Consider the following 16,818-nt stretch of genomic DNA (forward strand, 5'->3'; position numbering starts at 1 on the left):
CTAAAACTAACATATTGTATAACCAGAATTTAGAGAGGGCTACTCAGGGCTGGAAGGAAATAGGAAAACACAAGGCACGTGATTTGAAGAGAAGACAAAGTTCCAATTTCTCAGAGAATGTGAACAAAGGAAACATGTTCTGCTTGGAAAAATATAAGGTTCTTGCACTTAAAAATGCTGGGTAGGATACGTAGTTCTAGTAACACTGGCTGAACAGCAAAGTACAGACGTTTTCACTCTACCCATCTGAGGAACAAGGGCAATCAGTCAATTCACTGTGTAGCATAATAAAGTGCTTGGTACTTAAATACTTTAAATGAATGATTTTCCAGTGAGGGAACTTATCTGAATAACTCTTACTGTATCCTGAGAATATAAAAGTAAGAGTGATGTTAAAAATAAGTCTTTAGTGTACAAGCATGCGATTGAAGACCTCATTTAATGGGGATCTTTCCTGTGGACCCGCTGGTGGATGTGGAGGTTGGAGCTCTGGCTGAAGCCCTTCCCACACTTGCTGCACTCGTAGGGCTTCTCTCCAGTGTGGACTCTCTGGTGGATAAGGAGTTTGGAGCTCTGGCTGAATCCCTTCCCGCACTTGCCGCAGTGATAGGGCTTCTCTCCAGTGTGGACTCTGAGGTGGATGCGGAGGTCTGAGCTCTGGCTGAAGCCCTTCCCGCACTCATAGCACTGGTAAGGCTTCTCCCCCGTGTGTGAGCACCGGTGGATGTGAAGGTTTGAACTCTGACTGAAGCCCTTCCCACACTCTCCACACTTGTAGGGCCTCTCCCCTGTATGGATGCGCTGGTGGATGTGCAGGTTGGAGCGCTGACTGAAGCTCATACCACACTCCCCGCACTCATAGGGCTTCTCTCCAGTGTGCACTCGCTGGTGGATATGCAGTTTGGAGCTCTGGGTAAAGCCCTTCCCGCACTTGTCACATTTGTAAGGCTTCTCGCCTGTGTGGACTGAGTGATGAATGAGCAGACTTGAACTCCTCGTGAAGCCCTTCCCACACTTGTCGCACTTATAAGGCTTCTCATCTGCGTGGACTTCGCGGTGGATGAGGAGACTTGAGCTTCTCGTGAAGCCCTTCCCGCACTGATCACATCTGTAGGGCTTTTCTTCTGTGTGGTCCCTCTGATGAAGGACTAGCTCTGAGCGCTCACTGAAGTCCCTACCACACTGACTACATCTGTATAGTTTCTCGGCAGTGTGGATTTTCTCACCTGGGTGACCAGCTGGGCTGGTGGTACGTATTTTCCCACAGTCATAATGGGTACAGGGCTTCTCCTCTGTATGAGCTCTCTGATGACTACGACTGATCACCCATGATTTCCAACCACAAATGTCCTTGTGGTTACAGTCAAAGGGATCCAAGGATTCTTTTGACTGGCCAATCTGGCATATTGTCTCACCTCTGAATGAGGGCGAGACCACTTCTTTTACATCAGACACAAGTTTATTTTGAAGTTTCTCTGAACAATGGCCGATGGGAGGACTTTTCCCCTCTGAGATTTTCCTCTCAGTGCTTTCTTCAGTTACAAACAGACTTTTGTTTTCCTGAGGATCTTGGGGCTCATTCTTACAGAACGTCACTGAGGAGTCCTGTGTGGCCATTTGGCTTGGGACTTTCAAAGACAAATATTCTTCACTTTCCATGTTTTTTAAATCATCACTCTGAAGAGTCACCAAACTGCTTTTGTTTTTGGAAATATGAGAAGATGCTTCTCCCCACTTTTGACAAGTGGGAAGATCTAGTTCAGGGTTCCTGTACACTGAAGATTCACAATTTAATCCTGACTCCCAGTTATTGTACTGGCCACCTCTTCCAAAATTTGCCAGGAGGAAAGCTATTCAGGTAAGAGATAACCTAAGTCCTTTCTGTTGATTCTCCACAGAATTTTCATTCAAGTCTCCTAGGGAACAAAGAGAATTCAATGATAACAAACAAAGGGTAGATTTCAAGATTTCAGAACTGGAGTGCCTAAGGTAACTAGCAAAAAGTTCAGTCTTGTCCTTATAGTCATGTCCTTTGGGTTAATGTCAGGAAGGGAGAAGGCTTGGGTACACAAGACAGAAATCTTGTCTCTGCTTTTAAGTAAAGCCAATAAAAGTATTCGTACCCTAGCCCTGCAGAAGGCTATGGATCCCACATCCTTGCCACATTTCATTTCACTTTACTTCATTTTAATTAAATTTGCATTTAATTGGTAATCTAATAGGTGCTGGGGATACAAAGAAGAAAATAGAAATCCTTTTGCTTGACACACTAGAGTCTACTGGGAAGAAGGACAAATAGGTCAACAATAATACCATGTAAGTGCTACTATAGATGCATGCGCAGCCAGTCATGGGAGCACAGAGTAGGGGCATTCAGCTCAAACCTTGGGGAAGATTTCTGGGAGCAAATGTAAGGAAAAAAAAAAAGTGAAATGTGGAGAGAGAAAATATGACATGTTCAAAGGGCTTGGTGTGTACTCAGAGATCCCCTCAGAGATGTAAAGCTATTAAAGGATTACAACTGGGAATGAAATGACTGACTTTGATTATAAACACCATCAGAAATGAGCAAGACTTTAAGGTAGAGAGAGAGAGCTGCTGTAGTGAATCAGAAGAAAAGTGATAAGGAGGATAGTTACGGAGAGAAAGGGAGAGATTCACTCTAAATCACATGATGACTGACTAAACTCAAAAGGGAAAGGAGGCACCAAGCATGATCCTCAAGTTCCTTGAGTGACTTAGGTATGGGGGTACTATACCATAACATAGGGAATCAATCTCCAAGGCTGGAGTGGGGAAGGGTGACAGATAACAAACTCAGAATCTGACTTGATTAATTTGTGCTGTTGGTGGAACATTCTTGCACTGTTCAATAAGCAGTGAGATACATGGGTCTGGAACTCCTGGGAGAGAACTGTGCTAGGAATACAGATTTTAGACTTACTATAGACGGTCCCTGACTTACGATGGCTTGACTTACGATTTTTCAACTTTATGGTGGTGTGAAAGCGATGTGCATTTAGTAGAAACAGTACTTTGAATTTTGATCTTTTCCTGGGCTAGCAGTATGCTGGACAACACTCTCTCATGATGCTGGGCAACGGCAGCAGCCACAGCTCCAAGCAATATGCCTATAACCATTCTGTTTTTCATTTTCAGTAGAGTATGCAATAAACTTCAGGAGATATTCAACACTATTATAAAATAGGCTTTGTGTTAGATGATTTTGCCCAACTGTAGGCTAATTTAAGTGTTCTGAGCATGATTAAGGTAGGTTAGGCTAAGCTATGGTGTTCGGTAGATTAGATGTATTAAATGCATTTTTGACTTAACACTATTTGCAATTTACAATGGGATTATGGGAATGTAACCCCATTGTAAGTCAAGGAAGATCTGCGGTATGTATGTTAGTCAAAACAATTAGCGTGAATATCCTCATATTACACTGAAATGACAAAAAAACAAAAACAAAAACACAATAGTCTTGGAAAAAAAAGAAAGGTTGTCATCACTAGAATGCTGGGGAATTCCTAGTGATAAAGAGCAGATGGACGAGGTCTAATGGAGAAACTAAAAAAAAAAAACAAATGCACAGCTCAAACTATGTACAAAAAAAGCCTCCTAAAGAAGTAGGAGAAATTCTCAAGAAGTCCTAGAAATTCCAAGCTCAGAATCAACACTTATGAAGTAAGAGAGATTTATTCTGGAAGGAGGTTATCAAATCACGTTAGGCATTTCTAATGGCTCAACTAGTTGCTGCAGCACCACTCTCCCAACGACCCTCTTCCCCACAAAAAATGAAATACTGGGAGGCTAAGGGTAGCAGCCTCATATAAAGCTTCAAAAACAAAATAAATTGTCCGCCAAAGAAGGACTCCTAATAGTATTATTTGGGCTGAAGAGGGAAGCAGAAGCTGAGGTAATGCCAAACCTGTACAATGACAGGATTGAGGTACAAAAAAGAAGCAACTGACTCCACATGTACCCAGGATAAAGCCTCAAGAAAACCTGTGAAGTGGAATTTCTGACAAGGAGGACACCCCAGAGCTGGAGACTGAAGCAGGGCATGTCCCGGATAACTTACTGGCCTGAAGAGGTAACCTCAAAAAAAAAGGGTCTACATCACTCACCATCTGGATTCTTATTAGATCCATCCCAAGCCCAGTCAGCAGAGGTGTCCCCTGTAAGTAGAACACACATGCACCAAAAAGGGATGAGCATCAGCTGAGGATGTACACTCCAGTATCACTGTGAACATAAGACTTTTGGGGTGGGGGGGAAGAGAGACAATTGAGAAAACATAAGGAGACAAAAAAAAATGTAGAAAACTAACATCAATAAAGAGAGACACAAACTCAAGAAACAGTAAACAGAGGAAACAGAATTTAAAAGGTTCATAATTAAAATCCCAGAGAAATCTGAGGGGATAGCACATCTAAAAAAATGGGACAATCTAATAATAAAATATAAACACATTGCTATGAAGAATAATCAGAATTCTTCTAAATTAATGAAAGGACTGAAAAAGATGTTAATCATAATATTTAAGATCTACTATGCTCATCTGAAGCACTCAGACACTGGTTGCATGATCTTATGTGAGAGGAACTATTAGGACACCCATTCTACACCAGAAGAAACCAAGGTTGAAATGATCAAGTAACTTGTGTCATAGCTCCCAGGTGTCAGGCAGTCTGATTCTAAGGCCTGCAATCTAGATGGGTTGAAGAGCAAAACGAACATCCGGCTAAGGTGGAAGATTGAGGGGTACTCCTGGAATGAAGAGTAAAGTGTAGACAGATGCAAAGGTAAAAGTTAAAAGCCCATCTTGTAGGAGTTCGATGAATATAGTGGAGGTAGAATGAAGGAAAAGAAATGATCAAAGAACTAACAGGAAAAAAATGTTTCCTAGAATTCAAGATTCAGAGGTCACTAAATGTGAAACCTCAGGACGTCAAGGAAAAAAAAACCCAAACAAACCCAGAAAATGCTAAAAGCATCCAGACAGAAAAGCCAGGTTATGTGCAAATATAAATGAGAATTATATTGACAATGAACTACTATACACCAATATTGTATACCTGAAGTTAACTGAGCAGTATCTTCTAATTTTGGAGGTAAAGTGATTGTGAAATTAGCATTCCATTCTATACCCAGCCAATCAAACATTTCAGTGGGAGGAATAGACACTTTGTCAGATAAGAAAGGATTTAAACAATTACTGAAACAATTATTCAGCAATGTACTGTAGCAAAAAATTTTTAAATTACTTTAAGAATAAGATGATATACAATAAATAGCAGTGAGCAAAGAAGTCAATAAAACAGACAAGCTGAATCAATCGTTGATATATAAAAGAAAACAATAATTAACCAAATCAACCAAAACTCTGTGAAACAGAATGGAAAGGAAAAAACCCCAAATAAAATATATTTTGAAAAACAAGTATTAGTTTTAGGAAAGGGAAAAAACAAACAAGAAAAGGAACTGTAATCATAGTATACTATTTGACTCTGCAGGAACAAGAATTATGAAGTCAAAGCAACTAAGCATTAATCACTGATGCGACTGACAAATTCTTGGAAAGATAGGCATGTTGGGAGAAATAATGTAAAAGAGCTAAATCCTCACCTATGATGTAAAGAAGTCAATACAAAATATCAAATATTGATAAACTGAAAAAAATTGCAGTATACCATAATATAATAAATTCAAATTAAAACTATAATGTGGTGCCATTTTCTACCTGTTAACACTGGCAAAAACCCAAAGCATGGTGACACAGCTTGTAAGTGTAAATTGGTATCACCCCCCTCCCAGAAGGACATTTTAACAATTATGTATCAAAATCACAAATGCATGCACTCAGCAGTCCAGCTTGGGGGTTTTATTCTTCAGATTTCCTGGCACAGTTGTGAAGTGATGCTTGCTCAAGATTTAGTCACTGTAGACAGTTTGTGACAGCAGATGACCAGAACCTGGGTAGAGTGGAGTTAGGGACATGAAAGAAAGTTCTCCCTGTGCACCTTTTAATTTGTTTTAATTTTTATAGTATAACTTTAATCATTTAAAAACATTTAGTACATTTGCAAATCTTTTCTTTGCTACTCATGTATAATTTGTTTTCTGCCCTTCTCCAGCTTGTCCAAAATCCTCAGTGTACATTTTTTCCCGGCTTTTTTAGGTGTAACTGCAAGTAACATTGTGCATATTTTAATGCTTCTTTTCTTAACCATGTGAGTGCATTTGTTCTTTAAAAAAAGGAAAATAAGTAACTGCATGAGCATATTTGTAAAGATGAAGGCAAACACCATAAGGAACAAGTGAAAGGATTCAAACTGAGGGCTTTGAGAAGCCACTCTGTGGCATGAAGAGCAGCAGAGCAGGAAGACTGGTTTGTATTATAAGCCTTTCAATACGATTTGTTTTACCTAGGTGAATGTTTTACTTTTTGTGCAAAGTTTGCAAAGTTTAAAAATCGTGGCAAAAAGAAAAAGGAAAAAAATAACACTGAGAAAAGCTGTGCAGTTTGGAGCAGTTAAACCAGGAGGTGGGCTGAAGTTATTAAATGGTCAAAGGACACTGCTTCAACATCCTTGCTGTACAATACTTGGGAACGGCTGCAGAAATGACAGGTCTATGAAAATCAGTGGAGGAGGAACTGTATTAATGGTAGGTTTTATAAGCAGTAGTGAAATCTTGTGATAACTGTTTTTTAAAATATTTAAATATTATCAAGAATGAGTATGTAATAGCAGAAGAAAACGCTGACGTAATGAGAAAAGGGGTCCTTTTACAGGAAGTTAATATGACATAACAAAGATCTCTAAGACATACGATGTAAAACATCCAGTTGAAAAATACATACAGTATAACCTCATAAAATTTTAACATGTATTTGTAAAATGCATACATGGAGAACACAGAAAAAACGGATACACAAGCTATTATTAGTGATTTTACTTCATAATCTTCATCTGTGTTCTTGGAATTTTGTGATTTTTATATCTTACTTGCATAAAAAAAAGTTGGAAAACTATGTTCAATTTTATATCAAAGAAAAAGGAAAACCTAGAGCAGAGCTTGAAACTGTAAGCATATATCCTACCTCACTTTTGCCTCTCTGCAAACCAGGCTATAAAGCAGTCCCAGTGATCCTGGGTAAATCAGTTCATACCATTTCATTGTTCTAATGGCTTCTCACTGAACTCAACACAAATTCACATTTTTTACCCATGCCTTTAATGCCATGAATGTGCCAGGCCCCACTCTATTCTTCCCAGATGCTCCCTGTATTCTAGCCACACTCCTTCTTTTAGGTCTTTGGGTTTTCCCTCGCACTATTCTCTTGCCTGGAATATTCTTCCCCTACCCAGTCACCTGTTTAATGCCCATTAATCCTTTGGAACTCAGTTTAAATGTCACTTCAGAAGCTTTCCTTGAAACTCTCAACAATACATACTTCACCCTTGTCCCATCCCATGCCTTCATTCTCTCAGAGCACAATTCTCTGTCCTTCATAGGACTTACTGAATTTATTTATAGTAACATACTGTGTTTACCATAATGTCTCTTTTACAAGACTGTAAGACATATTTCTTTGCTGCTAAACTCTACCGCAGTCAATTTTTAAATCTTGACTATGTACATATAGTAGCGGAAGTATTACATTGCTTTCCCTCCAGAAACCTGGCTGGAAACAAGAAAATAAATCAGACTTGCAGATCCAATGGTTAAAATAAAAGCATATAAAATAATATGTAATCAGGTCTGAGCCTGCGTGAGATATAAATTGAAAGTTCTGAGAAAAGAAGGAGGTTGAAAGGGAAGGGTAGTCAAAGATTTCACACAGGTAATGGAGTTCAAATAAAATCTTAACGGACAAAATTAACCAGAAACCAGAGCATGGTAATCAAAGGTCCCAGAACAAGGAAGCATGGAGGACCTCAGGGAAACAGGCTTAGCTGGAAAGGAGGGTGACATTGGGGCAGCAGAGAATAATGCTCTATAGGTAAAAGTAGGGCATGAAGGGCCTTGAAAGCCAGGTGGGGAGTTTAGAGGCTTTACACCAGGAACTAAAGGTAATGGGCATGGAGAATTCTCCATTATATAATGATCTTCAACTTGCTCCAACTGAGAGAGCACATCTGAGAAACACACAGGGATTGGGTGACTGTGTGGGGGGAAAAAAAAAAAAAATTCAGTCCCAAACTCTGGCTTGTAAGTGATGGACCAGGTATGGTTTCTTGGACAACTCAGTAAGGTTACCATTCTCTAATTTTTACCAAGTAAAGTTGTTTAGCTGCTTAGAATAATCAGAAACATCCTTTTCTGCCGAAAGGAAATTAGGAAACTGATTCCTGAACTACAGCTTCCGGGGCCCAAGCCCAAATGATATTTAAAATTGAAGAAACAGAGACTCCAGTGCACTGGTGTCCAGGTTCATGTTCTTACCCACTGAGACCAAGTGACTGTAGTTTTCCAGCATCACAGCTGTGTGCAGCTTCCTCTGAGCAGGGTCCAGCAACCCCACTCCTCCTCGGTGAAATCCACAGAGACATCCTTGAAGGTTACTGGTTCCTAAAAGATGAAGCACATTCCTCCTCAACTGACAACCATCTGCACAAAGGCCCCAGAAGGAAGGTGAGGTTGGGAGCGCTGGAAGAGGGGAGAAGGGTACAGAGGAAGTGTGCAGTTCAAGGATCGGGGTGATCCAAGTCAAGTTTGGATGGAAAACCTTTCCTTTCTCATCTCCTTTGCTACTTCCTTCCCAATACTTCCCCTCCTGCCCACAACTCACCCAAGCTCAAGCTATCCAACTACTGAATCTCTCCTTATCAGTGTCATCTAATGGTCACTGCTGAGTTGTCCTTTCCGCCCCATTCCTACTGTTATCCTGACAACCTCAACACTCATGAGAACAAATTACCCAACACGCTAACCTCACATTTCTTAATCTCTCTCTCTTTTTTTTTGGGCTGCGTTGGGTCTTTGTTGCTGCAGGCAGGCTTTCTCTAGCTGCAGCGAGCGGGGGCTACTCTTCATTGCAGTGTGCGGGCTTCTCATTGTGGTGGCTTCTCTTGTTGCAGAGCATGGGCTCTAGGCGTGCAGGCTTCAGTAGTTGTGGCTCACAGGCTCTAGAGCGCAGGCTCAGTAGTTGTGGCGTACGGGCTTAGTTTCTCCGCGGCATGTGGGATCTTCCCAGACCAGGGCTCGAACCCGTGTCCCCTGCACTGGCAGGCGGATTCTTAACCACGGTGCCACCAGGGAATCCCTCTTAATCTCTTTAATGCCAATGATCTCTGCCTCAACAACCATAATTAGGGCCATTTCACTATTTGGACCACTGTTCTTTTGAAATATTAATATCTCAAAATTCACACCTTAAAAACATCTTCCTATTTTTTCTCCTCTTCCTCCTCCATGACATCTGCTTTATCAAGATCACCATCCTTTGATCCTTCCTCTTTTTTCCTCTCAGCCAAAGTACACTTCTGATCTCAATTTTTTCCCTAGTCATATAAATCATATGTCCTTTCTTCTTCTAAACTAAGTAGTTGACCATTCCTGGAAGAAATAAAAATAGCACATTTACACACAACCAAAAAATATTCTCCTTAGGTATTCCCATATACCTCTAGCCCTAACCTTTCTCCTCAACTCCAGTCTCCAATTTCCCACCTACATCTACACTTGGATGTCTAAAAGGCACTTAAGACTCAACAAGCCCCAAACAGAATTCTTGCTCCCAATAATCTCCATCAGTATCTGGTCTTCCCTTGTTGTCCCCATTTTAGTAAAGAGCCACACGACGCACCCAATTGCTCAAGCCAAAATTCTGGAAGTCATTTTGATTCTCTTCTCACTTCCTCATATTTTATCCATCACCAAGTCCTCTCAACTCTGCCTCTAAAACATATCTGAAGCTACCCATTTCTTTTCACCTCGCACTGTTATCATTACAAGTCCTAGCCTTCATTAACTCTCCACCTGCACTAACCTCCTAAAATTGTATCTCTTGCTCCCCCATGTGACGGATTTTCCACACAGCAGCCTGGGTGATCTTTCAAAACACATACCACTCAAGGCATGAAACTCTCCAAAGGCGTTTCCATGGACAACGAGTAAAATCCAGGCTCTTCATCTTGGCCTGCAAGGTCTTACAGACTGGGGTCCTGTCACTTCTCCAATCTCAGCCTGAGTCCCTCCTCCCTCACAAGTCACCTGGCCCCTGTGACCACATCAAACTCATCCCACTTATGGCCTTTGCACTGGCTATCCCCTCTGCCCAGAATGTTCTTTCTCTACATCATTCAGATCTCAGCTGAACCGCCGCCACCTCAGAGAAGCATTTCCTTGACTGCCTAATCCATGGGAGCGTCCAGTAACCATCACTTCTCCCTGTTTTATTATCTTTGTACTTATGCCTTATCTCATTTTCTAATTTATACATTTTCTTTCTTATTTACAGTCTGTCTCTCCCTACTAAGTTCCCCAAGAACAGAGGCTGCCTGATTTGTTCATGGCTGCATCCCCAAGGCCTCCAGCAGGGCCTGGCATGTAAAAAGAGTCCAAGTACTTATTTAGTTAACCTCACAGTGAGTCTGGTTCCCTCCAAGGTTCTACTGATGGAGCAACACTTCTTGAACTACCTCTGGTGAAGGACCAGTTTCTTTTAAGATTTTTCTAACATGTCACAGACGTATTTTTTAAAATACAATTTTTAAAAAGTTACTAGAAAATAAGAATGCAGACATATAAAATACCAATGCCAATTTTTAAAATGAGATTCAACAGATATAAAATTTAAAAAAACTCTCAATTTCTGTCCTTATATCTTTATAGACTGGTAACAAGCAGTTTGTGGGCTGGCACCAGTCTGCAGGCCACACCCTGAAAAGCAGAGAGTGGAATATACATAAAACAACTGAGAGCCAGTGAAGTCCAAAGCAGCGGTTCAACTTGGGGCCAGGGGAGTACCCAGTAACCTTCAGAAGTGCTGACACCATAGGCCTCAGCCTGAAGGGGCACCACCCACACCCTCCTCAGGAAACTGAGGACAACCAGGTGCCCCGGCAGGAGTGACTCTACCCCACTAGTCACCAAAGAAGCAGCAGCTGTTTCCTCCCAGGCTCTCCTCTAAAGGTCACAGTCTCCACTGTGTCTGAGGAAGAGGGATGAGGTTGGACTAGAGAAGGCTGCAAGGCCCTGTGCAAAGGTGGGACAAAGAAGAAGCAGAAGCAGAGGCTGTGGCCTTAGAGCCATAAACACGGCTGTTAGGAAAACAGGGCTGGGGAGTATCAGCAGTCAGATTAGCTACTCCTCTTTTGGACTTTTTCTTTTCAGAGACAAAAGGTTTCTTTCTGTCCATGGCTAACCTCTCCTTGCGCATTCTAGATGGAATCCTTTCTTCCCTTCTGAGATTCAAGTCCATCAATGATCTTTCTTCTCTTTTTTTTAAATCCATCTTCCACCTTGTCATCTGAGATATCTAAGACTCCTTTCCTACCTTAACCATAATCAAACCACTTCTTGTCAATTCTATCTCCTAAATCTCCCTCCAGCATGTTACTTCTTATTTCTGCTCCTACTATTCTAGGAAAGGCCCTCATTTCTTAGCTAGGCCACAATAACTCTTTACCAGATCTTCAAAATACAAGTTTTGTCATGTTTCAATCCAAGGATCGGACAGTCAAGAGTTATTAATTTTTTAAGATCCCACAGATAAAGTGGTAGGGAGAATTCCATGCTGAAAACAGAAAGGATATGTTGATGGACTACCAACTTTGTAGTAAGCTGAAAATTCCAAGATGAGAAATGGTATGACAGAGGACCAAATTAGGGGACTCAGTGTGTCAGGGGAAAGGAAAAAGAGGAAACAGTGGTCTTGCTAAAGCAAGACAAAGTTGGAAATGAAAGAATCTGAATAATGAATAATCTCCCCAGGTACCAGTGGAGCTATTCAGTCACCCCAAGGTGGAACTTGTGCTTCCTGTGGGAGAATGGACTCAGTATCCTGAAGGCCAACCAAAGTATAAGGCTACAAGACAGTAGTTTCTTACTAATGTAAATGTCAAACTCCTCGAAACTACATATATCACATAACTTACCACTTCCTTTCTAGAGCCCACCCCTGCTAGATCCAACAATTTACTTAGGGGCAAGAAACAGTGATGCAGAAGGCAGTGATGGGCAGAAGCTGTCATCACCCTGGATTACCTGTAGTCATCCGAATGTCATGCTCTAGTCTAGAAGAGCCCTTTACACGTTGCTCCTGCCCTGACATATTTCTCCCATCCTCCCATCCACTTCAGTTTCAGGACAATCAACAACCTCCTTTCTGAAGCATAAGGGTATGTTAAATGTCTCCTTCTCAAAGATCTCACAGTATCTTGCATATACCTCTACTATAGCTATTAAATTTGTCTCCCAAATTGGCTATAAGATTCTCAGGGATAGGGACCACACTCAACTAATCTTTAAATCCTCAGCAACTAGCACAACTGACTCAAAATCTAAATGGTAAATATTTATAAATTCACATTCAATTTAAATAATGAAATAAGAGAAACCTTGAGATCATCAAACTCAGCACTCTCATTTTAAAGATGAGAAAACTAAGGTTCATAACTGTGAAGTGACTTATCCAAGATCACAGAGGGAGAGGGGGGTTAAATGGGACTCCTGCCTTTCAGCAGACTCAAAGACAACGCCTGGTACACAGAAAACAGTAAGTACTGGTGGAATGAAGTCCTTTCTTTAAATTCAAAAAATTATTAACATATGCCAGAATCTCAAAATTTCACTATACTAGCAATCCCCAACTTCATCACTGTGAATAATCTTCATTAGGGAAGAGACAGAAGAGAAGGAAAATAAAAAGAGCACAGGGTCTTACTTATGTCAATCTTCGCTGACGTTCTCAATTATTTTCAAGGCACAGAGATGTCATGCTTTCAGTACCCTGAAGTAGCTTACTGTCCTCTAAACAAACCAATTTTTATAAGAGCTCATGCTGTCTTCCTATGGATGTGAGGATTGTTTTTGCCAAGCAAAAAGATGGTCTTACTGGTGGTGGTGTTAAGAACTAATTTTTTTTTCCTTAAAATCCAGCCTGTACACCTGAAACATGGTAAATCAACTATACTTCAATTAAAAAAAAATAATGTCATCTAACTATAAAAAAAAATCCAGCCTGATATTTTATTCAAATCACTTCTGGTGTGATGACCTGTTTAGTTACAGAGAAGAAACAGCATGGAGCTAGAAAACATGGGGTTTACTTCTGACTTTGCTGCTCTCTGCAATAAGAGAAATGGTGCTTCCCCTCAGCTCCCTCAGAATTAGGGCTCTCCTCTATAAGAGGATGGCACCAAGGCAGAGAAGGGGCTGGCTGACCCTTTCCTTTTCCAACATTCTATAATACTAAGTGTCAGTCTTGACGTAACTTTCTAGAAATGGTTTTGTGGAGACAAATGAGAAATTGTTTTTTAAAAAAGTGCTACTTTTTATAAGTAATTCAACAGTTTACTGTACCAATTAAACATGTGGATATGTTGGTAAAGGGAACAAAACAACCAGAGCACACAAGATGAGCAACCCATCTTATCTACTTTAGTGATGTTCATATCAAGTATGTAGAGAAGTATTTCACAATAAATGCAATAAATCTTTGGATGTACAAAAGGTCAAAGGGATAAAAAAGTGAAATTCTCCTTTTAGTAGGTCTAGGGGAATGGTGCCTAGGAACCTTTAATTCTTAAAAGAACACCACAGATAATTCTGATGCACAGCCTGGTTGAGGAGCATTTTTGGGAGTGATATGGTAATTACGGTGTTGTTATGTAACAAATTTTCTCATGTCTTTAACTCATTCAGGTTTAATAAATGATTACTGGTAATGTGCATCCTTTTTTTCATATACATCACCTGCTCATGAAGAAAAGCACCGTAGTTTATAATTCTATTTGTTTTCCTAAGACCACTTAGCACTGGACTGAGCATGTAACAGCTCTGAATGACTTTCAATGTGCGTGGAATGCCTGGCAGGAAAAGGCATGCTTTGAGAGACAGGACCAGACAAAGATGCTGTGTGGAGTCTTTCAATAAAAGAGCATAGCCCAGTGCTCTGGGGAGTGGGCCAAATTCATGGAGGCAGAGTAGTTCACTGAAAACTGAGGTGGAATTTAAAGTCAGCAGATTGTCTGTGCAGACTCTGGTGACATCATTTGATAGCTACATGCTCTTAGTATCTTAATGTTCCTACACCCATATTTATAGAATACTGTATGTCTCACACTGAAGTCGGACAATAAATAAAAAAACCACACAACCAAGACAGGACCTGACACCAGATAACGCACTCAATTAATGCTGATGTCCTTCCCAAGAAAGAAAGGTTATTTCCATTCTCAGAGAAGAGAAACCCCAACTTACCTGGAACTTGGTCATTTCCTCCTCTCAAGAAGGACAGATGCCTGGAAAAGTAGAGTTAGGGAAAGCGAAAAAACCATGAAAATCAAGTCCACCTTGCAGGACATAGACTCAGCAGCAGTCTAGCAAGACTGTAGGAAAAAAGTTAATCAGCTCCTGCTACCTTCACACACCCTCTCCTCGGGTGCCTTTCCTGTCTCTCCAAGCTGCACCTCCCTCGCCCCTCTCCACTAGGCTTTGGACCAAACAGGCCAAGCCTCCCCCGCAAACCCATGAGGGTAAGAAAATCCCACTGGCCCCAGCAGCTCTAAGATGTGCCCGTTTCCCCAGGCTTTGCGATTTTTGCCCTAACGTTCTAGTTAGAGCAGTAGCAGCTCTCCGGTCGGATGTGTCGTCTCTCGGCAGAGATTTCGGCTGCCCGAGACGCCTGAAGGCCTGACTCGTTTCTGGGGTGCAGGGGCTCTGACGCAATCTCTTTTCAGCAAGGACAGGGCTGTGGGGACGGAAACTTCGGTCTCTCACAGGAGCCCCTCTCGGTCCCCTAACGTCCACTGAAATCCTCCTTCGAATATGGCCAGTCACCGGCGCGGAAAAGGCCGGTGTGGCCAACTGCGAAGCTCCCAGGCCGGCCAAGGCCGGAGCTCAGGCAGGCGAGAGCAGAGCCTCTCGGGGCCGCGGCCGGCTTAGCGCTAGGGGCCGCCTGGTCTCAGGTGACCGCGGCTAGGACCGGGGAACGCAGCGGCGGCCGCGGCGAGCGGACACACGTGCGGCCCGTGCTCGCACCTCCGCCAGGACGCGCGCCCTCCCACGGCCGCCCGCCAGGCTTCCGGACCCCTGTGGCCCAGCGCCTCCCCCACGGCGCTCCCACAACTCGACCGCCAGACGCCTCTCTGCAGGCCGTACGGATTGCGCGGGCGGCCATACCGCTCTCACCTCCCACGTGGAATCCGACACCTGGAAGCACAGGATTCGCTATACGGCCCCGCTCCAGCGCCTACAGCCCCGAACTACAAGTCCCAGAAAGTAGCGGGTGGGCCTCACCCACTTCCGGCGTCGACCCTGAGGCTTCGCGAGGCGCTTCGCCCAAGGGTAGGGTTCCGTCCAACGCGGAGTGCTTTTCACAGTTTATGAGGCCTGGGCTAGGTCCTTCTGGTGGTTCTCCTGGTTTTTATTGCAAACGCGTAAGAATTATATTAGGAATGCCCATTAAAATGTTTTTCGTTTTGGTAAAGCGCTACTGGGGGAAAAGAACGTAAATATCACCCGTAATTTCGCTTTACCTTAAAAAATATTCTGGAATGAGTGTCCCCTTCTCACCTCTGAAGTTCATTTGGCAAACATTATTTGAGGTCCTGCCATGTTCCAGGAACTGTTCAAGACACTTAAAAAAAATCACTGTGGATGTTAAATTGTAGTGGCATTTCCCAGTAGAGCAATACGTAATTATGATAAAAGGTATAATGTGTTATAAGGTTATATGTGTTATGGAAAAAGTGGAGTTGAGTCGGGGCATTGAGGGTGATGGTGCTGGGGTGTGTTCGTTGGGATATGCTTTGCAATTTTATTTTTTATTTTTATTTTTCTTTTGTCTGTGTTGGGTCTTCATTGCTGCCCGCGGGCTTTCTGTAGTTGCAGCGAGCAGGGGCTACTCTTTGTTGTGGTGCGTGGGCTTCTCATTGCGGTGGCTTCTCTTGTTGCAGAGCACGGGCTCTAGGCACGTGGGCTTCAGTAGTTGTGGCACGCGGGCTCAGTAGTTGTGGCTCGCTGGCTCTAGAGCGCAGGCTCAGTAGTTGTGGCGCATGGGCTTAGTTGCTCCGCAGCATGTGGGATCTTCCTGGACCAGGACTCGAACCCGTGTCCCCTGCATTGGCAGGTGGATTCTTAACCACTGCGCCACGAGGGAAGTCGTTGCTTTGCAATTTTAAACAGGGGATATTGAAACAAAGACTGAGGAGATGAGGGAATCAGTCATGTGACACTCAGCAGTCAGACCTGTTTCCTAAACGTACACAGACATAACTATTTATACAAACAGATGCACTTTTTAAACAAAAATGGGGTCGTGCCGTGTGTATACAGGCCTGCAGTTTGCTTTTTAAAATTTGATAGTACTGTGTCTCACTGATTTACACAGAAACCTTGCTCGCTGAGACCCTTTTAGTTGCTAATGCCTTTAAGGGAGTGGCACCAAAATTCTCCCCAGTGGCTTTTCCATTCACCCTTCACTGAGTGACAGAGGGCCACTAGGTCTTTCCAGAATACTTTCCCTGCAGATTTATCCTGGGGGTGAAAGAGCTGTTACCTAGACCTCTCCTCTGTATCTTTCCCCTTCTTGATGTATTAGTTTCCAACTGCTACTGTAATAAATTACCACAAACTTAGTGA

General features: G+C 42.4%; 2 protein-coding genes across 8 annotated transcripts in view; one reads left to right on the forward strand and one right to left on the reverse strand.

Annotated features, from left to right (window-relative positions):
• Positions 1-387: 387 nt before the first annotated feature.
• Positions 388-15,430, reverse strand: ZNF239 (zinc finger protein 239). Of its 7 annotated transcripts, none has more exons than XM_059900326.1 (5): positions 15,367-15,420; positions 14,437-14,477; positions 9,384-9,567; positions 8,455-8,580; positions 388-1,916 (listed from the first exon to the last, which is right to left on the reverse strand). In XM_059900326.1, exon 5 carries the CDS (start codon positions 1,657-1,659, stop codon positions 439-441), a length of 1,221 nt encoding a protein of 406 aa, XP_059756309.1. In that variant the 5' UTR covers positions 1,660-1,916; positions 8,455-8,580; positions 9,384-9,567; positions 14,437-14,477; positions 15,367-15,420; the 3' UTR covers positions 388-438. The 7 variants fall into 7 exon arrangements, with proteins under 7 accessions (XP_059756309.1, XP_059756308.1, XP_059756306.1 ...); XM_059900325.1 differs by lacking the exon at positions 15,367-15,420 and adding an exon at positions 15,217-15,359; XM_059900323.1 differs by lacking the exon at positions 9,384-9,567 and having other exon boundaries at positions 15,367-15,430.
• Positions 8,025-16,818, forward strand: part of ZNF485 (zinc finger protein 485) — a 31,653-nt gene continuing 22,859 nt past the window's right edge. Inside the window, 3 exon segments of the mRNA XM_059899622.1 lie at positions 8,025-8,081; positions 8,518-8,643; positions 15,012-15,614. Of these exon segments, the coding sequence (XP_059755605.1) occupies positions 8,025-8,081; positions 8,518-8,643; positions 15,012-15,614 (786 nt within the window).

Source organism: Balaenoptera ricei, chromosome 16 (genome assembly GCF_028023285.1).
Source record: "Balaenoptera ricei isolate mBalRic1 chromosome 16, mBalRic1.hap2, whole genome shotgun sequence".
NCBI classification, from domain to species: Eukaryota; Metazoa; Chordata; class Mammalia; order Artiodactyla; family Balaenopteridae; genus Balaenoptera; species Balaenoptera ricei.